Source organism: Bos mutus, chromosome 8 (genome assembly GCF_027580195.1).
Source record: "Bos mutus isolate GX-2022 chromosome 8, NWIPB_WYAK_1.1, whole genome shotgun sequence".
Lineage (NCBI taxonomy): Eukaryota > Metazoa > Chordata > Mammalia > Artiodactyla > Bovidae > Bos > Bos mutus.
In genome coordinates this window covers 109,957,420-109,982,753 of record NC_091624.1, presented here as the reverse complement: position 1 = coordinate 109,982,753, position 25,334 = coordinate 109,957,420, and the positions used below count along the sequence as shown (strand labels likewise).

Genomic DNA, 25,334 nt, shown 5'->3' with positions numbered 1-25,334 from the left:
AAAGATTACATGAACAGTCTATACAATACTCAGCTTTCTAAGTGATAATGAAAAAGTTCAGTATTTAACATGAATTATAGGCAAGAAACTCCATGTCTATCAGAAAACCAAAATCAAAATATATATGTGATTTCACTACTTTACAAATAATCTTCAACCCCAGGGTACGTTAATTTGTTAAATACTTCCATTATATCAGAAGTTAGAAAATGTAGACACAAATCCAAAGACACGTGAGAAAATACTGTTTAAACACTCATACTTAATAGTTCCAGTTCAACTTCATTTCTATAGGTAAGATATTAAAAAACTGTACTTCTTATATTTTAATTAATACTATTAGAAATAAGAAAACCACTTATTTAATGTCCTCAGATAATGGCTTAGCTTTGACAAGCAATTCTTTTTGTTTTGAACATTAAGTAAGATAACTGATCAAAAGGTTTTATTGCCCACATTGACAAACAATACAGGCTTACAAATGCAGAGTACAGCAACCATAAAAAAGATTGAAATTCTGCCATGTGCAGCTAAATAGATGGATTAAGACAATATAATGCTTAGTGAAATAAGTCAGACAAAGATTAATACTGTATATCATTATATGTGGAATCCAAAAAATAATACCAATGAATCTATATACAAAATAGAAACAGACTCACAGACATGGAAAACAAACATGTATAAACCAAAAGGGAGACGGATGTGGAGGGACAAATTAGGAGTATGGGATTAATTATTATTAATTATAATAATTATATAACTATTGTAATAACTATATAGTTATTAATATAGTGATATATTTTATCAATCATCAATAATAATTATTTATTTTGTATTCTGCACAAAATAAATAACCAAAAAGAACCTACTGTCTAGCACAGGAACAATTCCCAGTATCTTGTAATAACCTATAATGGAATCTAACCTGCAAATTAAAAAAATGAATCACTAGGCTATGCACCTGAAGCTAATACAGTATTATAAATCAACTATACCCCAAAAATGTAATAAAAAATAAATACAGAGTCCAGTGCACTATGCCTATAACGTTTTTTAAGTGATTAAGGTGAATGGTAAGCAATGCTCTCTATTAACATACAGTCCAAACAGAACAGGTATGCTAACAACCTTTGAGAAAGTAATCAGGCCAATGCTGTGATGCTCACCTACATGAACCTCACTAAGGTGATCCACACTGCTCGGGGCTTTATCTTCAGAAAGTTCATTTTGCTGAATGGTGATCCTATCTTCCAATCTGCCATAGATAGATAGACCAGTTACAAAAGCAAAATTTACCTGAAATAAAGATACTCTCAAACACAGACAAGTAGAGCACAGGTCACTAGTGTCCTGTGATCCCACTTTCAAATATTCTTCTCACAGTTACAGTGGCCCTCACAAGCACATCCTACCCTACAGTCGTTCAAACCTCCACCAGTCAGGCTCATTCACGACACCAGCCTCAACATTCTCACCACAATGGTTCCCAGAGTGAAGCCTCTAGATGCCAGTAACACATGAGAACTTGTCTGAAATGCAAATTCTCAGGCCTTGCCCTAGCCCTGTGTGTCAGGAGCTTTGAGGGATACAGCTGAGCAAGCTGTATCCCTTTACACCAAAAAGTATCCCATTATAGCAAAATGTTGCAATGATTAAGAACTACCACTTTAACTAATCAAAATGCCTCATAATAGCAGAAAACAGAACACAATTATAACATACTGCTGCTGCTGCTGCTAAGTCACTTCAGTCATGTCCGACTCTGTGTGACCCCATAAACGGCAGCCCACCAGGCTCCCCCATCCCTGGGATTCTCCAGGCAAGAACACTGGAGTGGGCTGCAATTTCCTTCTCCAATGCGTAAAAGTACCATGCAATATCTTGCAACTATTTAAAGGACGAAGTACAGATCTGTATAACCGGATATGCATCAAGGGTCAAGGTATATTATTAAGTAAGTAAAGTAATTTTCAGACCAAATGATATAAAATGGTATTAGATTTGAAACAATGCTGCTCAGCACAGTAAAATAAAAAGAGTTTGTACACAAATGTTTTAATTCTTAAAGGGAGTGAACTGATTTATGTAAAGAATTCACAATTTTTCTCTCAATAAATGTTGGGAACTAAATTCATGTACTATTTGTTAACAAAATTATAAAGACGAGAAGAGTATATTCCAAAAGGTACCAGTAATTTATTTCTGGGCTTTTGGTTATAGTTCAGTTTAGTTGCTAAGGCATGTTCGACTCTTTGTAACCCCATGGACTGCAGCACATTAGGCTTGCCTGTCCTTCAGCATCTTCCAGACTTTGCTCAAACTCATGTCCACTGAGTTGGTGATGCCATCCAAACATCTCATCCTCTGTCACCCCCTTCTATTCCTGCCCTCAAACTTTCCCAGCATCAGGGTCTTTTCCAATGAGTTAGTTCTTTGCATCAGGTGGCCAAAACATTGGAGTTCCAGCTTCAGCATCAGTCCTTCCAATGAATATTCAGGACTGATTTCTTTTAGGATTGACTAGGTTGGTCTCTTTGCAGTCCAAGGGACTCTCAAGAGTCTTCTCCATCACCACAGTTCAAAAGCATCAATTCTTCAGCACTCAGCTTTCTTTATGGTCCAACTCTCACATACATATATGACTACTGGAAAAACAACAGTTTTGACTAAGCAGAACTTTGTTGGCAAAGCAATGTCTCTGCTTTTTAATATGCTGTCTAGGTTGGTCATAGCTTTGCTTCAAAGGAGCAAGTGTCTTTTAATTTCATGGCTGCAGTCACTATCTGCAGTGATTTTAGAGCCAAGTCCCTCACTGTTTCCACTGTTTCCCCATCTATTTGCCATGAAGTGGTGGGACCAGATGCCAAGATCTTAGTTTTCTGAATGCTGAGTTTTAAGCCAGCCTTTTCACTCTCCTCTTTCCCTTTAATCAAGAGGCTCTTTAGTTCCTCTTCACTTTCTGCCATAAGGGTGGTGTCATCTGCGTATCTGAGGTTATTGATATTTCTCCTGGAAAACTTGATTCCACCTTGTGCTTCATCCAGCCCAGCATTTTGCATGATGTACTATCAGATCAGATCAGATTAGATCAGTCGCTCAGTCGTGTCCGACTCTTTGCGACCCCATGAATCGCAGCACGCCAGGCCTCCCTGTCCATCACCAACTCCCGGAGTTCACTCAGACTCACGTCCATCGAGTCAGTGATGCCATCCAGCCATCTCATCCTCTGTCGTCCCCTTCTCCTCCTGCCCCCAATCCCTCCCAGCATCAGAGTCTTTTCCAATGAGTCAACTCTTTGCATGAGGTGGCCAAAGTACTGGAATTTCAGCTTAAGCATCATTCCTTCCAAAGAAATCCCAGGGCTGATTTCCTTCAGAATGGACTGGTTGGATCTCCTTGCAGTCCAAGGGACTCTCAAGAGTCTTCTCCAACACCCCAGTTCAAAAGCATCAATTCTTCGGTGCTCAGCCTTCTTCACAGTCCAACTCTCACATCCATACATGACCACAGGAAAAACCATAGCCTTGACTAGACGAACCTTTGTTGGCAAAGTAATGTCTCTGCTTTTGAATATGCTATCTAGGTTGGTCATAACTTTCCTTCCAAGGAGTAAGCGTCTTTTAATTTTATGGCTGCAGTCACCATCTGTAGTGATTTTGAAGCCCAGAAATATAAAGTCTGCCACTGTTTCCACTGTTTCCCCATCTATTTCTCAAGAAGTGGTGGGACCAGATGCCATGATCTTAGTTTTCTGAATGTTGAGCTTTAAGCCAACTTTTTCACTCTCCACTTTCACTTTCATCAAGAGGCTTTTCAGTTCCTCTTCACTTTCTGCCATAAGGGTGGTGTCATCTGCATATCTGAGGTTATTGATATTTCTCCCGGCAATCTTGATTCCAGCTTGTGTTTCTTCCAGTCCAGCGTTTCTCATGATGTACTCTTCATATAAGTTAAATAAACAGGGTGACAATATACAGCCTTGGCGTACTCCTTTTCCTATTTGGAACCAGTCTGTTGTTCCATGTCCAGTTCTAACTGTTGCTTCCTGACCTGCATATAGGTTTCTCAAGAGGCAGGTCAGGTGGTCTGGTATTCCCATCTCTTTCAGAATTTTCCACAGTTTATTGTGATCCACACAGTCAAAGGCTTTGGCATACTCAATAAAGCAGAAACAGATGTTTTTCTGGAACTCTCTTGCCTTTTCTATGATCCAGCGGATGTTGGCAATCTGATCTCTGGTTCCTCTGCCTTTTTTAAAACCAGCTTGAACATCAGGAAGTTCACGGTTCACATATTGCTGAAGCCTGGCTTGGAGAATTTTGAACATTACTTTACTAGCGTGTCAGATGAGTGCAATTGTGTGGTAGTTTGAGTATTCTTTGGCATTGCCTTTCTTTGGGATTGGAAAACTGACCTTTTGCAGTCCTGTGGCCACTGCTGAGTTTTCCAAATTTGCTGGCATATTGAGTGCAGCACTTTCACAGCATCATCTTTCAGGATTTGAAATAGCTCAACTGGAATTCCATCACCTCCACTAGCTTTGTTCGTACTGATGCTTTCTAAAGCCCACTTAACTTCACATTCCAGGATGTCTGGCTCTAGGTCAGTGATCATACCATCGTGATTATCTGGGTCGTGAAGATCTTTTTTGTACAGTTTTTCTGTGTATTCTTGCCATCTCTTCTTAATATCTTCTGCTTCTGTTAGGTCCAAATCATTTCTGTCCTTTATTGAGCCCATCTTTGCATGAAATGTTCCTTTGGTATCTCTGATTTTCTTGAAGAGACCCCTAGTCTTTCCCATTCTGTTGTTTTCCTCTATTTCTTTGCATTGATCACTGAAGAAGGCTTTCTTATCTCTTCTTGCTATTCTTTGGAACTCTGCGTTCAGACGCTTATATCTTTCCTTTTCTCCTTTGCTTTTTGCTTCTCTTCTTTTCACAGCTATTTGTAAGGCCTCCCCAGACAGCCATTTTGCTTTTTTGCATTTCTTTTCTATGGGAATCATCTTGATCCCTGTCTCCTGTACAATGTCACGAACCTCATATAAGTTAAATAAGCAGGGTGACAATATACAGCCTTTCCTTTCCCAATTTTGAACCAGTCCGTTGTTCTATGTCCAGTTCTAACTGTTGCTTCTTTACCTGCATATAGATTTCTCAGGAGGCAGGTCAGGTGGTCTGGTATTCCCATCTCTTTAAGAATTTTCCATAGTTTGTTGTGATCCACAGAGTCAAAGGCTCTGGCGTACAGCAGAAGTAGATGTTTTTCTGGAATTCTCTTGCTTTTGCTATGATCCAACAGATGTTGACAATTTGATCTCTGGTTCCTCTGCCTTTTCTAAATCCAGTTGAAGTTCTCAGTTCATGTACTGTTGAAGCCTTGCTTGGAGAATCTTCAGCTTTACTTTGCTAGCATGTAAAATGAGTGCAATTCCGTGGTAGTTTGAACATTCTTTGGCATTGCCTTTCTTTGGGATTGGAATGAAAACTGACCTTCTCCAGTCCTGTGGCCACTGCTGAGCCTTCCAGATGTGCTGGCATATTGACTGCGGCACTTTAACAGCACCATCTTTTAGGTTTTGAAATAGCTCAGCTGGTATTCCGTCACCTTCACTAGCTTTGTTCGTAGTGATGCTTTCTAAGGCCCACTTGACTTCGCATTCCGGGACGTTTGGCTCTAGGTGAGTGATAACACCATGTGGTTATCTGGGTCATTAAGACCTTTTTTGTACAGTTCTGTGTATTCTTGCCACCTCTTCTTAATATCTTCTGCTTCTGTTAGGTCCATACCACTTCTGTCCTTTACTCTGTCCATCTTTGCATGAAATGTTCCCTTGGTATCTCAAATTTTCTTTAAGAGATTCCTAGCCTTTTCCATTTTATTGTTTTCCTCTATTTTTTTGCATTCATCACTTAGAAAGGCTTTCTTCTCTCTCCTTACTTCTCTTTGTAACTCTGCATTTAGATGGGTATATCTGTCCTTTTCTCCTTTTCCTTTTGCTTTTCTTCTTTTCTCAGCTACTTGTAAAGTCTCCTCAGACAGCCATTTTGCCTTTTGCATTTCTTTTTCTTGGGATGGCTTTTCTTTTTTTGATTATAAGGCAATTTTAATTTTGCTAGTACTTTTTCTGCTGCTGAGTCACTTCAGTTCAGTTGCTCAGTCGTGTCCGACTCTTTGCGACCCCATGAATCACAGCATGCCAGGCCTCTCTGTCCTTCACTAACTCCCGGAGTTCACTCAAACTCATGTCCATCAAGTTGGTGATGCCATCCAGCCATCTCATCCTCTATTGTCCCCTTCTCCTCCCAACTCTTTGGAACCCCATGGACTGTAGCCTGCAAGACTGCTCTATTCATGGGATTCTCCAGGCAAGAATACTGGAATAGGTTGCTATTTCCTCCTCCAGGAGATCTTCCCGATCCAGAGATCAAATCCACATCTTTTATGTCTCTTGCATTGGCAGGCTGGTTCTTTACTACTAGCACCACCTGGGAAGCCCCATAAATGTGAACTCATTTAGTTCATTTCAAATTTAAATAATTTTTTACTTTTCCAGTTTTAAATTCTGAGTAACTCTTATTTTTATTTTAAAAAGTTATTTATTTTTAATCATACAAGTAATATATTTTTTCATTCAAAATGTAATGCTTGATTCCTCAGAAAGGGAAACATAAAATATCATTTGCTACAGCAATTCCACTCTGGATATATACTCAAAAGAACTCAATAAAGATGTGCAAAGACTTGTACACAATGTTTACAGAAGCACCATTCAAAACAGGCAAAAGGCAGAAACTACCCTGGAAATGACCATCATCATCTGCTGAATGCTATCAACTGCACAATGTATAAAAACATAGGCTATAGTCATATAAGGAATATTATTCATGAAAAGGAATGAAGAACTGATACATCCTATAACACAGACAAGCCCTGAAAGCAGTATGCTAACTGAAAGAAGGCAGATACAAAAAGCCACATACTGTGATTCTATAGGAAATGTCCAGAATAGGCCAATCCATGAAGACAGATCAGTGGTGGCAGGAGCTGGGGAGGTGAACATGAAGAGTGGGTGCTTATAGGTACAACGGTTCCACTGGGGTCGAGGAAAATGTACTGGAACCATAGAGTATAAAATTGTACACTTCAAAATTATTAAATTGATAAAATGTATATAAATAAATATATTCATATATTTATCTCAATGAAAAACTTTTTTCCTTTTAGGATTTCCCCAAACAATGAAAATCCCAGTTGCTTTTACTATTATCAGTTTTATATACATCTTATTAAACTTTTCCCCTAAATTTATATACATTTATATATGCTGAGAAGGCAATGGCACCCTACTCCAGTACTCTTGCCTGGAAAATCCCATGGACGGAGGAGCCTGGTGGGCTACAGTCCATGGGGTCACTACAAGTCGGACAGGACTGGGCAACTTCACTTTCACTTTTCACTTTCATGCACTGGAGAAGGAAATGGCAACCCACTCCAGTGTTCTTGCCTGGAGAATCCCAGGGATGGCAGAGCCTGGTGGACTGCCGTCTATGGGACGGCATAGAGTCGAAGAGTCGGACATGACTGAAGTGACCTAGCAGCATATATACACTTAAGAACATTTTATAGGATTATCACAGTATTGTTCTAATATATGGAAATGCTTTTTATTCAATATCATCAAATACTCTGGACATATTTCTGTATTTATACAAGGAGTTCCATTTAATTTCAGTGCTGCATACTACCCATTACACAGTATACTTTGTTGTTGTGACTTTGTTAAGTCGTGTTCAACTCTTTGTGACCCCACGTACTGCAGCACACCAGGCTTGCGTGTCCTTCAGCATCTCCCAGAGTTTGCTCAAACTCATGTCCACTGAATTAGTGATGCCATCCAAACATCTCATCCTCTGTCGCCCCCTTCTCCTCCTGCCCTCAATCTTTCTCAGCATCAGGGTCTTTTCCAATGAGTCGGCTCTTTGCATCAGGTGGCCAAAGTACTGGAGTTTCAGCATCAGTCCTTCCAATGAATATTCAGGATTGAATTCCTTTAGGATTGACTGATTTGATCTCCTTGCAGTCCAAGAGACTCTCAAAAGTTTTCTCCAGCACCACAGTTCAAAAACATCAATTCTTCAGCACTCATCCTTCTTTATGGTCAAACTCTCACAACTGCACATGACTACTGGAAAACCCACAGCTTTGTCTAGATAGACCTTTGTCAGCAAAGTGATGTTTCTGCTTTTTAATATTTTATCTAGGTTTGCCATAGCTTTTCTTCCATGGCGCAAGTGTCTTTTAATTTCATGGCTGCAGTCACCATCTACAGTAATTCTGAAGCCCAAGAAAATAAAATCTGTCACTGTTTCCATTTTTTCCCCATCTTTACCATGATGGATGCCATGATCTTAGCTTTCTGAATGCTGAGTTTTAAGCCAGCTTTTTCCCTCTCCTCTTTTACTTTCATCAAGAAGCTCTTCAGTTCCTCTTCACTTTCTTCCATTAGAGTGACATTATATGCATATCTGAGTTTTCTGTTTCTCCCAGAAATCTTGATTCCAGCTTGTGATTCATCCAACCTGGCATCTGGCATGATGTACTCTGCATATAAGTTAAATAAGCAGGGGGACAATATACAGGCTTGATGTACTCCTTCCAATTTTGAACCAGTCCATTGTTCCATGTCTGGCTCTGACTGTTGCTTTTTGTTCTGCAAACAGTTTTCTCAAGAGACAGGTAAGGTGATTTGGTATTCCCATCTCTTTAAGAATTTTCCACCATTTGCTGTGATAAACTGTCAAAGGCTTTAGCATTGTCAATGAAGCAGAAGTAGATTTTTTAATTCCCTTGCTTTTTCTATGATCCAACAGATGTTAGCAATTTGATCTCTGATTGCTCTGCCTTTTCTAAATCCAATTTGTACATCTGGAAGTTTTTGGTTCATGTACTGTTAAAGCCTAGCTTGAAGGATTTTGAGCATTACCTTGCTAGCTTGTGAAATGAGTGTAATTGTACAGTAGTTTGAACATTCTTTGGCATTGCCTTTCTTTGAGATTGGAATGAAAACTGACCTTTTCCAGTCTTGCAGCCACTGCTGAGTTTTCCAAATTTGCTGGCACACTGAGTACAGCACTTTAACAGCATCATCTTTTAAGACCTGAAATAGCTCAGCAGGACACTTAGAACAGTGTTTTGAGCCACTTCCTTATTCCTGATCAGACTATTTCAAATGATTTCCTGTGACTCTCCTGAAACAAACATTCTTGCACATGCTTCTCTGTATCCATGTCCAAGTCCAGCCCACCTCCTGTTTTCACAGATAAAGTTGCACTGGAACAGCCACACTCACCTGTTTATGTGTTACCTATGATTGCTTTTGCAGATCAAAGGCAGCACCGGATAGCCACATCACAGAGCATATGGTCAACAGGGCCAAAAAAGTTCACTATCTGGCCCTTTACAGAAAACATCTGACAACCCTTGTTATGAGCAGAACAAAGGAATGAACTTCCAATTATTATTTTAAGAAGGAAGGTAGCAAGAACACCAAAATATGACAGTGATTTCCCCGGACAAAAGGGAACTATAAGAGGATTCTCCCAAGTACTAATACAAAAATCCTGAAATTGTCATACTGAGTGAAGTAAGTCAGACTGAGAAAGACAAATATATGATATTGCTTCTATGTGGAATTCAAAAAAAAAAAAAGGTACAAATGAACTTATTTATAAAACAGAAATAAAGACTCAATTGTAGAAAACAAACTTATGGTTACCAGGGGATATAGGAGGGGGATAAATTGGAAGACTGGGATTGACATATACACACTACTATATACAAAATAGATAAATAAGAACTTGCTGTATAGCACAGGGAACTCTACTTAATACTCTGTAATGGCCTATATGCGCACAGAATCTGAAAAAGAGTGGATATATGTATATTTGATTCACTCTGCTGTACAGCTGAAACTAATACATTGTAAATCAACTATACTCCAATAAAAATTAATTTTAAAAATTAATGGCAAAAAAAAAAAATCACAAAATGAAGTATTAGCAAACAGAAGTACATTAAAATTAGCAAACAGAAGACCAAGCAGAGTTTACTAAGGTATGCAGGATAATTCAATATTAGGTAACCTATTAATTTATTATGCTGATAGATAAGGGAAAACAATTACATGAATGGTTCCACTGATGCCAAAAAGTCATTTGATATAATACATTTCAGACTTTTTAGCCAGTAAAATGAGCAGACACTGCTTAAGCTAGAAATTATAGTCATGCCTAATGATGGTTAACATTAGAAACATTTCACTGAAGTTAAGAACAAGAGAGAGAACCCTATTTCCAATATTTAACTGTATAAAATGTACTAAGTGATGCAACTGGACAGAAAGAAATGAGTGTGAAAAAAACTGGAAAGACAGAAAGCCATCATTATTTTCATATGATTGTACATATGAAACATACAAAAGATTCAACTGAAAGTCTACATGAATAATAGTAGGATACCAATAAGAGAGTGGTAACAAAACAACACAAAGAAGGTGTAAGTTTTCATATATACCACCTTATAGTTATCATTAATAAAATAATCACAAGATGATATAGCCAGGAATAAGCTTACCAATAACAGTGCAGAGCTTACATGAAAGCTTGAATTGGGTGGGAAGGGGAGGCGACTATATTTATATACATGCAAAGTAACCTCACTAAAGGTTATCCACTGTAGCATCATCTGTCATAGCAACTAGTATAGGAGACTAATTAGAGCTATGGTATATCCATATATTGGAACACGACGTAGCCTTAAAGTAGCAAAAAAGAGGAAGCCCTCTGTGTATTAATATGAAAAAATTCCCCAATTACTGACATAAAATGGTGGAAAAAACTCTGTGCCTTATAATAACAACTATATTTAAAAGTGAAGGTGAAAGGTGCTCAGTCGTGACTGACTCTGTGACCCTATGGACTGTAACCCTCCAGGCTCCTCTGTCCGGGGAATTCTCAGGCAAGAATACTGGAGTGGGTAGCCCTTCTCTTCTCCAGGGGATCTTCTCAACCCAAGGGATCAAACCCAGGTCTCTCGCATTGCAGGTGGATCTTTACCATCTAAGCCACAAGGGAAGTCCATTTAAAAGTGAGGGAGACTATATCTTCGCTTTTGCTTCTGTATATATTAATCATGTTTGGAAAGAGGACAGAGTGGGAATTTGCTGGGTGGGGACAAAAGTGGGAAACAGACCTTTTACTGTATATTTTTATACACTTGCTGATTTCTGAACCTCATGAATGTGATACTTATTCCCAAATTAACTATTTTTGTAATTGACTTAATATAATATTATGTTACTCCAGTATTTCCATGAAAGGCATGACATGAAGGGAGCAGGTGTGAAATGCAAGGGAAGAGGTGACGTACTCAACCTCCTCTGCTCCTTCTCTCTCAGTGACCCACATGTCGAGAACAGGTTGGGGCAAACCACCATCTCTGTCTGCTCCACTTGGCTCCTGCAGCACTTCTGCCTCCAAGTCATCAGGCTCTGCAAGGCAAAAACAGGGCAAGAAACAGGTCTCAAAGCAAAATCCACTTAGAGAAAACAAAGTAAATCTCTTATAAATGATCACACCTCGTTTCAGGCTAGTGTAGTAATTGCAACAAAAAATCAGTAGTTTATCTATAGATCCTTAATCTTACTGTCTTTACACTCTAGTTGTTTCTGAAATAACAGACTTCTCCTTTTGCATTTTCACTGCAATAAAAATACCCAGAAGAAATATAGTGTACTCTGTATTTTTCATTATTATCAAGAAGTTTTTCTTCATTAACATTTCAGTAATATACAAATTGCTTTCTAGACGACATAAAAACTTATAGAATTAACACTATCTATGGCCAGAAATATGGAAAGAAAGTAGAATATAATATGATTGATTAGTAACTGATGGGAAAGTTCAATCATCAAAAAAAAAAAAAAAAAAAACCCTCTTACCTGGACTTTCACAGTGAAAAGGCGAATATAACTAGGATGCTAAACCTATTTTCCTAAACCCTCAAATAATTAATAACCAGGGAACTATCTCTGTTCTCTGGCAGTGGCTCATTTTTCACCTGAGTGATATTTCCCGAAAGTTAACAGCAATGAGAAGAGAGTTTCTCTCTTCGTTTGTTAATTTCTCTTTTTCCTGTCCAATTATCTAAATTATTAATACTTTCTTGTTTCAGCCACCATGGCCATTCCTTTTTTTCCTTCTCTATTTTAAAAGTTTCTAATTAGTTGTCCTGTTTTAGAGAGATGATTCGTATTATACCAATTCTTAAAATTTTTATCTTTTATTCAAATGATTTTTTGGTCACCCTTACAAGTAAGCACTTGGAGGAGGGATGTCCTGCTCAAAATTTTTTAAACGAGTAACTGTTCTCTGGCACCTTAAGCCACATCAATGTGACTCATTCCACAAACTAGATTTGTGACTGTACTGCCCACAAAGGCAACGATATTTACTACATGGCTCTTGCAGAAAAAGTGTCCCAGCTCTAATAGGCTATACAGTCACTATTATTAAATATACACCTAACAGGTTCTTTTTTTTTTTTTTTTTTTTAAGAAAAGACATAAGATACCCATTAACTAAGATTCTAATGAACAAGAATATTTCACAAGACTACAAGGTCACACATGTGGCAGCTGTCCAGCCTTCCTCTCATCCAGAGGGGGCTGTGTTGTCCCAAGTCCCTCAGTCTGGATCAGCAGTGTGATTGCCTGGACCTGTGGGGTACAGCTGGAGTCCTGTAGGCCTGGCCACATCCAGCCTTTTAAGAGAATCAGCAGTTTCCACTTTGGAATCTGGAAGTTTAAACCACCAAGAAAGCAGTTTAAGGACCCTGGAGAGACAACATGGCAAGGCCCTGAGACTTAAAGCACAGGAGTGGGACCCAGCAGCGCAGGCCCAGCTGAGCTGAGATGCCAGGTGTGGAGTGACAGCATCTCCCACCCAAGTAAGCGCAGCTGATGGCTCAAAACCACTGAGCGATACCAGTTGATGCCATGAGGAGGAGAAGGAATGTCCCAGTTCCTAATCCACAGCTCAGTTCAGTTCAGTCGCTCAGTCGTGTCCAACTCTTTGCGACCCCATGAATCAAAGCACGCCAGGCCTCCCTGTCCATCACCATCTCCCGGAGTTCACTCAAACTCACGTCCATCGAGTCAGTGATGCCATCCAGCCATCTCATCCTCCGTCGTCCCCTTCTCCCAATCCCTCCCAGCATCAGTCTTTTCCAGTGAGTCAACTCTTCTCATGAGGTGGCCAAGTACTGGAGTTTCAGCTTTAGCATCATTCCTTCCGAAGAAATCCCAGGGCTGATTGCCTTCAGAATGGACTAGTTGGATCTCCTTGCAGTCCAAGGGACTCTCAGGAGTCTTCTCCAACACCACAGTTCAGAAGTATCAATTCTTTGGCGCTCAGCTTTCTTCACAGTCCAACTCTCACATCCATACATGACCACAGGAAAAACCATAGCCTTGACTAGACAAACCTTTGTTGGCAAAGTAATGTCTCTGCTTTTGAATATGCTATCTAGGTTGGTCATAACTTTCCTTCCAAGGAGTAAGCGTCTTTTAATTTCATGGCTGCAGTCACCATCTGCAGTGATTTTGGATCCACAGAGTGTGAGATAAATCAAGACAGTTAAGTCACTAAGTCTGGGAAGCAAACTGCTTTGCAGTGAGAGATAACTGAAACAGAATTTCCTATCTGTAGATAGGGTGTTGACACAACGAAGGTTAGATATGTGCACTAGTTTGGGGACAGGCCAGCATCTGACACTGAAAGGTTTCAAGGAGGCTGTGGTGAGAGCCTGGCCCATGAAAGGCGGTTACTGGAGGCTGGAGGAAAGGGCATTCTTGTGACCTGGTGGCAGAAAGTGGCCCTGTGACATGAAAAAAGATGAAAGAAAATGCACCTAAGAGATTCAGTGACCGAGCTAAGGAGCTATCTGAGTAGACCATTTACAGTGCCAGTGAGATTCCTAAGGCAGCCACTTATAAACTACAAGGAGAAAAAGGTGAGTTGAAAAAAGATCAGTGTAGCTCATGAAGAGAACTCAGAAGAGGCAGTTTCTCAAGGGAAAAGATGCCTCCAAATAGACACTAACCTCAGGCAAAGTATGCCTGAGGTCTCAGGGCATGGTCTCAGGGCAAAGACAGAGGTCAAAAACAGAAGGCCGTAAGACCTTCTGCTGGGGCACAGAGGATTTAAAGGTCTGTCTTTCTGACTCTTGCTGTTGGACAAGAAGACTGCTGAGCATCTCAATTGCCTTCCTCACAGAAACTGCAGGTAGAGGGCACAGTCTCAAAAAAAACAAACCCAAACCAAATACCCCAGTGGTTTTTCACTAAATGTCAGTAACATTCATACAAAATTTACAAAATCATTAATACTTGCAGAAGCACTCCCCAGCGTGATTGAAAGGAAAGATATAGCCCAAAAGAAGAGCCTTTGAGGGTACCAATGTTTGGTGGGAGGGAAGCAAGCCAGCCAAGCTACTCCTGGTGGGATCCCATTTCTATGTACCCACAATCTTGTACCTTCCCTATTTTTGACAAGGAGTCTCACATCCTCTTCATCACTGTTAGATTTATTAGTGAAAAAGCAAGTGAAAAGAACTCTCTAGGTCTTCAGATTGAAAGTAAATGTATTCAAAGAACTGCACCCAAAGAACCTCATTTAAACACAGACTTGACCTTGAGGACAACATCTGAGCCAATGTCATAATAAGATGTGGCTATGAAGAGTCAGTGTATTCTGCATGTGAGGGGATGTAAATAAGTTTGGTAAAAGGGCAGACATTAACATTAAAGATGGCTACAAAAACAAAGACTCTTGACAGTCCATTGGACTGAAAGGAGATCAAACCAGTCAACCCTAAAGGAAATCAACCCTGAATAATCTATTGGAAGGACTGATGCTGAAGCTCCAATACTTTCGCCAGCTGGTATGAAGAGCCGACTCACTGGAAAAGACTGTGATGCTGGGAAAGACTGAAGGCAGGAGAAGGGGACAACAGAAGATGAGATAGTATCACTGACTCAACTGACAGAAGTTTGAGCAAACTCTGGGAGATGGTGAAGGACAGTGAAGCCTGGCATGCTGCAGTCCGTGGAGTCGCAAAGAGTTGGATATGACTAAATGACTCAACAACAACAAAACATTTAACCCTTTTACCCTTGAGAGGTGTCTGTTTCCCCTCCCTCTTAATCCAGGCTTGTTTGTAACTACTTTGACCAATGAAGTACAGCAGAAGCAACCCTGTGCCAGTTTGGAGACTAGCTTCTACGAGTATAAGCAGCTTCTGCCTGTGTACCTGTGAGCCATGGAAGACGTCAGACCACCCTGTTGGACAGAGTACAGAGAAAGGCCTGGAGGCTGTATGAAGAGGAAGGGGCAGGCCTCACCATCTTTCAGCTGTACCAGTCAGGACACCAGTTAAGCCCTCTTGGACCCACGAGACCAGGTCATCACAGAGATGACAGCACATGCACTAGAAAAGTACGGCGGTGAGCCAGGGCTTGACTCAATTCCCAACACACAAAATGAGGAGACAGAGTAAAATTGGCTGTTGTTCTAAAACTGGGAGACAGAGTAAAATGGATGTTGTTCTAACACTATGTTTTGGGGTGATTTGCAATGTGGTGATAAAAAAAGACCTGGTACTGGAAAAATAGTGAACCTAATTTGAGATGAATCACCCAAACATAAACAAATATTTTGAAGGTTTGTTTATAAGGAAGACAATGAAGTATTATTAAACCAAATAAATCTTTTGCCCCATGAAAACATACCCTCCAAATCTCCTTCTGCTTTCAATGCTGTCTGTGGAGATGCTTCACTAATGTTTGGACTGTTTGTCTCAACAGAAGAATCAAGAGTAGCTGGTGGGTTCATTTCAAGTGGAATACATTTTACTTTTTCTTCTTCAGTAATTAAGGATTTGAAATTCTCGCTTTCAGGAGAAATCTCTGAAACAACAAAAATGAAAAATCATGCTATGTTCTCACACTGACTTGACTTTTATCTGCAATAGCATTTAGAACAAAGTTCACTCTCACAGCAGGTAACTACTAGTTAAGTTCTGTTATGTACTAGAAATTAATAAATGATTAAGGCACATGATAGTCAAATTAAATTTAAATTCGAAGGCATTTTTGTTATAAAGATACTGTTTTTCAGGTTTTTCAGATCAGTTAGAAAAATGTTTGACTTTACTTAAAAATCACAGCTCTCATTCAGTTTTTGAACTTAAGACATTTCAGCATCAAAGCTATGTATGACACAACAGTGTACGAACCTTTGTGAAGGACTGACACTTAGTTTAATGACTAATTTACTGTGTCTGGGTGTTTATGGTGTTCTCCACTTGAGAAACCAGTGATACTCTTTCCTGAGTACCTAGTTCTCTGTACATTCTCCTCTAAGCTCTGTACCTCATCTGTAATTACTGATGACAAGCAGAGCTATGAAGATGTATCAAACTGTACAACTGAATAGGATATTTTTCTAAAATTATGGTGTCATACACAGATGATATGACTGACCATCAAAACTCTTCTATTCACTGGGACTGGGTCTACATTATGCCTGTGGATAGACATTTTAATGATTATGAACTATACAAATTTCTTAAAATAAAATTTATTTCTTAAAATCTGCAAATATACAGAATGAAGTCATATCATTCATATGTATGTAGTTTTGTAATAATACTGTCAAATTAATAAAAATATTTCACCTTTGTTGTATGAATGTAATTTTATTTTTCAAAACCACTCATATATGGTTTTGTTGAGTGATTACATATGTATGCATAGGAATGCTTTGTTCAAATGTATTTCAGATTTTCAATGATCATAAACAAACCTTAACTTTTTGTATAAAAACCCTTTATATAATATAAAATGTATAATATTATATATAATACTCAGAATACAATTATTTTGGTAAGTTAGTTTGCATTTTTAATGTCTCAGTTGCAGCATTTAGTTATTTGAAACATACTGAAGCTTGACAATAGTTACAAAATAATACAGTTACTTGATAATAAAGCCACAAATACCAAGTGGTGAAAAAATTTAAAAATAAAAATAAATTTCTAAGGTGGTTAACATGGTTTATTTGCCTCTTCCTTTGGGTGAAACTTTTACATCTATACAGAAATGTCAGAATTACATACACACATACATATGTGTATATATATATCAAGGTGCTATCTTTAAAATTATGAACTCAAGTTTTTGTGTGTTTTTGTGGCAAATGCTCAGAAACTTTCCATCCTTTTCACTGCTGTCTGGAGAGCATGGATTTGCCCGAACAGCTCACTGCAATGACTGGAAGACACCCAAGTCAGCCACATCCACTCCTTGGAGATGCTGCTCTCCAGTTCACTGCTGGGAGCTCCCACCCGGGTTCTGTCTTAGCTAACCTGCTAGATTTATGTCTACACCTTGAACAAGCCTCCTGGATCTGGGCTGGTCAATTCATCCCCATGATGCTTTCTTCCCCTCACCTCAGTCACTCCATGTTCACATCTTAGAGATCCTGTCACTAAACACAGCTCCTCAGAATGTTCAAAGTTAACTGTCCCACCTCCTAACCCCTAACATCCTGTATTCCCACTCATCACCCTCTGCTACCCCACCCAAACCCGACCAGGACTCACAACCCACTGAACCTACCACAGATACTCTCCTTACCTTCCCCATTAAAATTTAAGCAAGAGTCCATCATTAAAAACATTCTCCTCCAAAGGTCCTCAACCCACTGTATTTCCAGCAAACAATTCCATCTTCTGTCTGCCATGTTTGAGCACACGTGACTGAAGTAGGTGGGGAAAAGCAGAGAGCCTTGCTCACTGTCTCTGCTTAGTTCATCATCACTAAAGTCAGGCGGGCCCTCTTTGCTGCCCACAGTCCATCTGTAACCCTGGACCAGCAGGAGCTGCCTGGTTCAGTTAACCCCCTTAGGGAACAAAGTTGTGAACAGGTATCTGTAAGCTGTTTTACCTTACTTCTTCCTAGTCAACAAGAACAAAACTACAGTGTTGCTCATGCTTTGGAACATTTTCCCTTCACCAAGCCTCATCAACAGTCTGACAGTGGCAGAGGTCACACCTGTGATCTGTTCAGTCTGACTCTTCTGCTATAAAAAAGTATCTATTAAAACCAGGAACAAGCACCATGAGGACTGAAGACTGGTCTACAGGCTTTCAAATGCAATGAGAAGAAAAAGAAATCATCAAATAAATACTGGACAAAAAAACTATTTCCAACTATTGATGATATAATCTACACATGTAACCAACCAAAGGAAAACCAACGTAATGGAAAAATAAGCAACACACTTGACTAGGCACTTCAAAAAAAGATTGTATACATCTTACTAAGAAATTTTTGGATAACACACGAAAGCATGAGCAACAGAAGGAAAAAAAAAAGAAAAACAAAAAGTGAGACTACATCAGAGTAAAAAGCTTCTGCACAGCAAAGGAAAAACCAATAAAATAAAAAGGGAATCTACAGAATAATAAAAACTATTTGTATACTATATATGTGATAAGAGTTTAACATAAAATATTTAAGGAACTCATACAACTCAACAGCAAAAAAAATCTGGCATATTAAATTTTTTACCATTATTAATTAATGATAGCAATTTTTAAGTGGGCAAAGAATAATTAACAAGGACCTACTGTATAGCACAGGGAGCTCTATCAATATTCTGTAAAGATCTATATGGGAAAGGAATCTAGAAAAGAGTGGTTTTCTGTATATATATATAACTGAAGCACTTTGCTGTACACCTGAAACTTCCACAACACTGTAAATCTATACTTCAATAAAAATTAAATTTGTTTTAAAAAGTAAAGGAACTGAATAGACATTTCTCCAAAGACATACAAATGGCCAACAGATATATAAAGAGAAGCTCAATATCACTAATAATCAGGGAAATGCACATCAAAATCACAATGAGAGATCATTTCATTCTTGTTACCATAGCTATTATAAAAAAAAAAGGAGAAAAGGAGAGACGACAAATACTGGTGGGGATGTGAAGAAATGGGAATCCTTGTGCACTGTTAGCGGGAATGTGAACTGGTGTAGCCCCTCTGGAGAACAGTACTGAGGTTCTTCAAACATGAAAACAGAACTATACAGCCAATTCCATTTCCGAGTATTTCTTGAAAGAAAATTAAATCTGAATCTTGAAGGGATATCTGCACTCCTACATTCACTGGAGAACTATTCACAGTAGCCAAGACATGGAAAGAAACTGAGTGTACACGAACAAATAGATAAAGAAAATGGGGTATGTGTGTGTATATATATATACACACACACACACACACAATGGAATAGTATTCACCCTTAAGAATGAAGGAAATCCATGGAAGATATTATTCTAAATGTTACAAATAAGTCAGACACAAAAAGATAAACACTGTATGATATATATAAATGGAATCTAAAAAGCCTAACTCACAGAAACTGGAACAGTGGTTGCCAGGGCCTCAGAGGTGGGAGAAACAGGGAGATGTCTCTAAGGGGTACAAGCCTTCAGCTGTTTACATTTATGTTTATGCATAAATTTCTAGAGCTCTAACACACAGCGTGGTTAATTACAGTTACCACTAAATGTACAGCTGCTAAGAGAGTAAATCTTAAGTGTTCAGGCATCACATACACAAAATGGTAACTAAGTATGTTTTTAACATTATTTCTAATATAAAAAAAATAGCTTCTCTGCTCACCATTTCTAATAGATGTGTTTTCCAGTAGTTCTGTCTGAAGTTGTAGTTCAGCTTCTCCAAGTATCCTCAGAACAGAATCTGTAGGACTTTTCCCCCAGACTTTTCTTGGAGATCCACTAGGATCTAATTTAATAACCTCTCCCACTATATGTTCTAAAATAAAAAGATATAAAAAATTTCAGTGATAGAATCTAATAACAACATTGCATTAAAGGCAGATTCTAGTTTTAGGAAATATAAAAATGGAAAAAATGTAAGTTATGTTTCTATAACATTTTTACTTGAGAAAAAAAATTTTAAACTAAGAATAATTTGGGATAGTACAAAAATAGATAAAATATGTTAATATTTTGTTTCTATAAATTGCAGAGAATAGAAAAAAAAATCCTAAGACAAACGTGATATGGATTAAAAGTAGAGAAAACTACTCTAAGAAAATTTGTTTTATCTTCTTTAACCTAAGTAAGCAACTGACACTTCCTATTTGACAGTAATAATTTGGGGTTAACCTTTTGAATAAAATTTTGCAAAGCAAAACAGAGAAAATCACCTACTGAAGTTTGAGTCTTCAGAACATTTGGTAATAATTAATACATGAAGCATATAGGTACCCAGCAGTAATAGACAGGATATACTCTCAAATATTATGGGGTATGTAAGTGATACCAACTTTCAACGGTGACCAAATACATGATACATATTTTTGTGTACCCGTCCATGAAAGTAAATACCTGCAAGTTATCAGACAATATTCGGTTTTCTTTAGGCAAAATGATTACCAGTAAGAAACGATTTTTAAAAGGATGGTTAAAAAGATCAAAGAACACTGAAGAGACCCATAACTTACAGCCACATGGTATCTGATAGAGGTGACAAAGCAATCTGAATGGGGCTGAGGGGCTGGAAGTCAGGTGAAGGGGGTGAGGGATGGAAGGTGGGGACCAGGGTTGTACACAGACAACACTGTGAAGAGCTCATGGAGGAATTCAGAAATGGGGGAAGGCTGAACAACAGGGTGAGGAAAGAAACAAGGAGGCCACCATGCAAATGACTTAAGAAAAGAAGGGAGGAGGGCCGTGAAGTAAAGTGGCTAGACTCCAGTGACACGAAGTGAGCGGTGAGGAGGCAGACAGGACAAAGCAAGTGGCATGAAAACCACAGGGAGCCTGGCTCAGGCATGGGAAAGGACACTGGATTTTCATGCTCCCTGAAACCAAGGTCAATCAGGTACTGAGAAGCATGGCAGGCTGTACTTTGACTCTCAGGCTCTTTTCTGTAAGGTTCCACCAGGGGGCACTGCATCCCTCCCTTGCCCTCACAGCTCAGCTTCCAGAAGGTGCTCCTCCCTCACCTTTTACTCACTCCTTAATCCCCAGATTCTACTTCTGCCCCCTGACCTCTAGCGACACTGCTTTCACCAAGGTCACAAGGCCTCCTCTGACAAACACTGTGCAGATTTTCTAGCCCTCATCTTGCCCTCCTCCTCTCTTCCCTTTAAATTCATATCACACTCTCAATTTTCCTTCCCTGATGCATCCTCATTTGCTTTTCAAAGTTATTCCTCTGACATACTCGTAGACTTCCCATGAAGCCCTTACAAGCCTGTGTGTGTGTGTCTGTGTGAGACAGTAGGACTCAATACATAACTGCCTGCTGTGGAGTCTGTGAACTTTGCTTCAGGGTATTAAAAAGAAAGAATTCTACCAAAATGGCCCATCAAAAAAACCACATAAAATAGCACTCAGGCGGTGATCAGATCAGCCACCTAAAAAGCGAACCCCCACCAGCATGTGTCTCATCAGTTCCCTGCTGCACTCCAGGGCCGGGACAACGTGAGACAAGGGCAGGGGCTCAGGAATCCTCGCTGAGCAAAGAAAGGGATGGCCTATGAGACTCTCCACAGGCCTGCTCAATACCGCCCCAACCTTCCCAGATTCTGCCCAAGTGCACTCTTCTGATTCTCACCAAGAATTACTCCTGGTAACAGGTGACTCTAAGGTGGGAGGAAGGGCTGGAGTAACACAGGTTACATGCGTGCCATTCGTTCTTGCTTTCACATCACAGATCGTTGGGAAAAATCCTCTCGTGGGATTTCCCTGCTGGCACAGTGGATAAGAATCCACCTGCCAATGCAGCAGACATGGGTCTCCTGGAAGATTCCCCACGTCTCGGAACAATTAAACCTGTGTGCGACAACTACTGAGCCTGCACTCTAGAGCTCATGTACTGCAACTGCCTGTAAGCCTGTGCACCCAGAGTCTGTGCTCCACAAGAGAAGCCACTGCACTGAGAAGCCTGCACACCACACCAAGAGAGCAGCCTCTGCTTGCTGCAACTAGAGAAGCAAAGCAACAAAGATCCAGAGCAATCAAAAATAAATAAAATGTTTAAAAAGAGAAAGCTTAAAAGGGTGTTTAAAAAAAAAAAGGTGAAAGCCCTCCCACATTGAAGCGAATGGTTTTCTCCATGTCTCACTTATTACAGAACCCCCTCCAGGCTCTCAGCCCCTCTACGTGGGGCGTCCTCAGTGTCTGGCCACACGGGGGCCTGGGTGGACCAGACGGCACCTGGGCACACTCATACGCACTTTCTGTCACAGAGAAGGAAGCGTCCAGGGCCAGCTCGTCCACAGGAAGCACAAGCTGGCCTCCTGTCTCCCATTTTTTTCGATCCGATGAAACTGACTTTTCTTTTTCCAGCTCTTTGGCATCTTCATGAACAGTTACTGTACCCGTTTCACGACGACTCTGCCTTCCCTTTTCATCTTCTTGAACTTTAAGATTTTGATTTAATCTACGTAGTATTTCTCGTTTACTCTGAAACAGTTAAAATGTTGTATTTTAATAGTGTATGATTAAGTGGAATGATTGACAGGAAATTTGAAAACTGTACCTACTGAAACAGCACTGTTACTCTTCTGCATTTCTTCTGAGGTTTCTTGGGCATCAGTTAGACTTTGGTCCTTTAAACACAGAGTAAGAAATAATGTTATTTTAAAGCATACCTTAAAATTTTTGGTATTTTTACTTTTTGTTTTTCATTAGCATTCCATGCTCCTTGTTTTTTTATTCCTGTAAAATGTTAACATAGCTTCCTTCATTATCAGCAATGAGAAATAATTACTTATTATCATCTAATAGCTGTGATATATGCTAGAATGGCCAATTCTCAATTATTGTCACATTTCTGGGTTACTAGATCAGATATTTAACTATATCCCCTTCTTCTTATTTAACTATATCGTGTTCCACTTTGGCACCTGATTTTTGATAAATATAAATATATGGCAGAAATTTTTTAAAAATTAATTTTTATACTCAATTAGAATTAGGGATGTTTTGACAGATGAATAATCAAGAGAGTGTGTGTTGTTTGTAAGCTGTCTTTATGTCTCAGGTACATATATTGTTATTAAGCCATTCAGTTCAGTTCACTCGCTCAGTTGTGTCCGACTCTTTGCGACCCCATGAATCGCAGCACGCCAGGCCTCCCTGTCCATCACCAACTCCCGGAGTTACTAAACATAATTGAGAACTGGCTTTTCTCCCTAAGCAAAGAGTAACAGTAAAGAGTCCTATGTACTTTGTGCTAATGCTAAAATAAATTTTGTTTTCTGATTAGTATAATCAAAGTAATTAGACCAACTAATATATGAAATACATAAAAAAAGAAATTAGTAGTTACAGAAACCATGAAATCAAAGGTACCTGGAAGACTCAGGGTAAGGAAAAGCAGTTCTCAAAGTTTTAAGGAAGTGATATTTACCAAGAAAACCCATAAAGGAAAAGCATTTGGTTACATGGATTACCTCAAATTTTATTAAATAGTGGTCAGTTTCAGAGTTATACCTGTAAATCAGACAAAGAGCATTTTACCCAGTGAAGTGGCAGGAATTAGCAGTCGCTACAACCAGAGAGGTGAGCAGCTACATGGGGTGAGACTGGGACCGGGCAGGGCCCACACCTGGCATCTGAGGGGTGGAGTGAAGAGTGCAGCACACAGTCGTTAACAGAGAGGAGAGGAGATGAACCCTGCTGAGCAACAGTGCTTTCCTACAGGAAGTTCTTGAGAGTTAACCAAGACTGGTACTTCCTACATAATCTTATTTCCAAGATAAACACAGAAGTTTTAGAAAATTGGTGTGCCAATAATATCAGTGCTGTCTGCCAAAACTGAATGAAATTCAACAAATAATAGGCACAGACTTCAACAACCAGGAAAGGAAAGAATCAGGTTAATGTGTAACATGACTCAGGAGACTGTTCCTTGGCCCGCTGAGTTCCAGGCTAGAATCCCACATCAGGAGTCCCTTTCCCTCAACCTCAGAATAGAGTGCTTCCCATTTCATCCTGATGGATACCTGATATGTACTTCCAAGTTTAAACTTTTTACCTGCCCACAGTTCTTTGTTTTACATTCCATATGGCATGATAGAGATTCAAAAGTAGAAGCTTAAAGAAATAACTGATTAATTAAGTGAAATTATGCTGAGTCCTCTAACATTTGCTATACCAAGAAATGAACTTCTGCTAATTTTGACTGCCAGGGAGTAAAAGTGTTTTTTTGCATTATTTTTCACACATTTCTATATGTTCAAGAGTCTTTTAGAGTATTAGGGAATCATTTTAATATATTTTTATCTATCAGGTGGTCTTATATGTGAAACCTAAGAGCAGTGAGGCTCCAATACTCAAGAGTAAACCATACATGAAAATCTTAAGAATTTTTTTCCCTAGAAAAACCTAATCAGACATTAGGAATTTAGGTAATTTAATTAAATTTAGTCCCTTTAGTATTCTTTGACTTTGAGGAATTCTAAATTATAGAAAGCTTACCATACACACTTCCTTCAAAGCCGAAGTCACAGAAATAACAGGTCTCATTGGCTGCTTTGTTGGGGAACCCCCCATTTCCTGCTGCCCTGACGGCGGAGACACATCAGAGTTCTTTATTCCCTTGGCCACCAACTGTAATAAGAATGTAAGCACATTGGCCAATTTACATTTGCATGAAGAGACAAAGTGGTATATATATAAGATCAGTGCCTATACACTCAAACCGCAAGAAGTTTTTTCATTCCTCAACTTTCGCTGTGCAAGGCAATGTACTAGGTGCTGGGGAAATATCAGTGAATAGACAGACACGTCTCTGGCTTCACATACACAGCCATGTGTCCCATGGTGCTAAATAACTCCTTTCCACCACATTAACAATGTTTTACAAATTGCCTTCTAAAAGATTAAACATTAGTGCTCTAATTTCAACCCTTACAAAATCTGGCAAAAACAAAAAAAAGCTTACTTACTAATCTTATATTTCAAAAAGGATGCTTCTGCAAATTCTAAAGTTTGGTACAATCTTAACGTGAACATCAGTTACCCATCATGAGAGCCCTGATTATAAAATGTCAACATAAATAAGAAAGGAAAATGTGCAAAGTACAGGTAGTAAGATTTACTTCACTGAAAATACCATTTGTTATTTTCTCATGTTTTTGCTTTTATCTTGCCATGG

The 25,334-nt window shown here is 39.2% G+C and overlaps 1 protein-coding gene across 1 annotated transcript in view; it reads right to left on the bottom strand.

Moving 5' to 3' along the window:
* Nucleotides 1-25,334, bottom strand: part of NEK1 (NIMA related kinase 1) — a 132,849-nt gene that overhangs the window by 18,065 nt on the left and 89,450 nt on the right. The window contains 7 exon segments of the mRNA XM_070376046.1: nucleotides 1,170-1,258; nucleotides 11,436-11,556; nucleotides 15,856-16,032; nucleotides 19,821-19,973; nucleotides 22,408-22,636; nucleotides 22,717-22,782; nucleotides 24,656-24,787. Of these exon segments, the coding sequence (XP_070232147.1) occupies nucleotides 1,170-1,258; nucleotides 11,436-11,556; nucleotides 15,856-16,032; nucleotides 19,821-19,973; nucleotides 22,408-22,636; nucleotides 22,717-22,782; nucleotides 24,656-24,787 (967 nt within the window).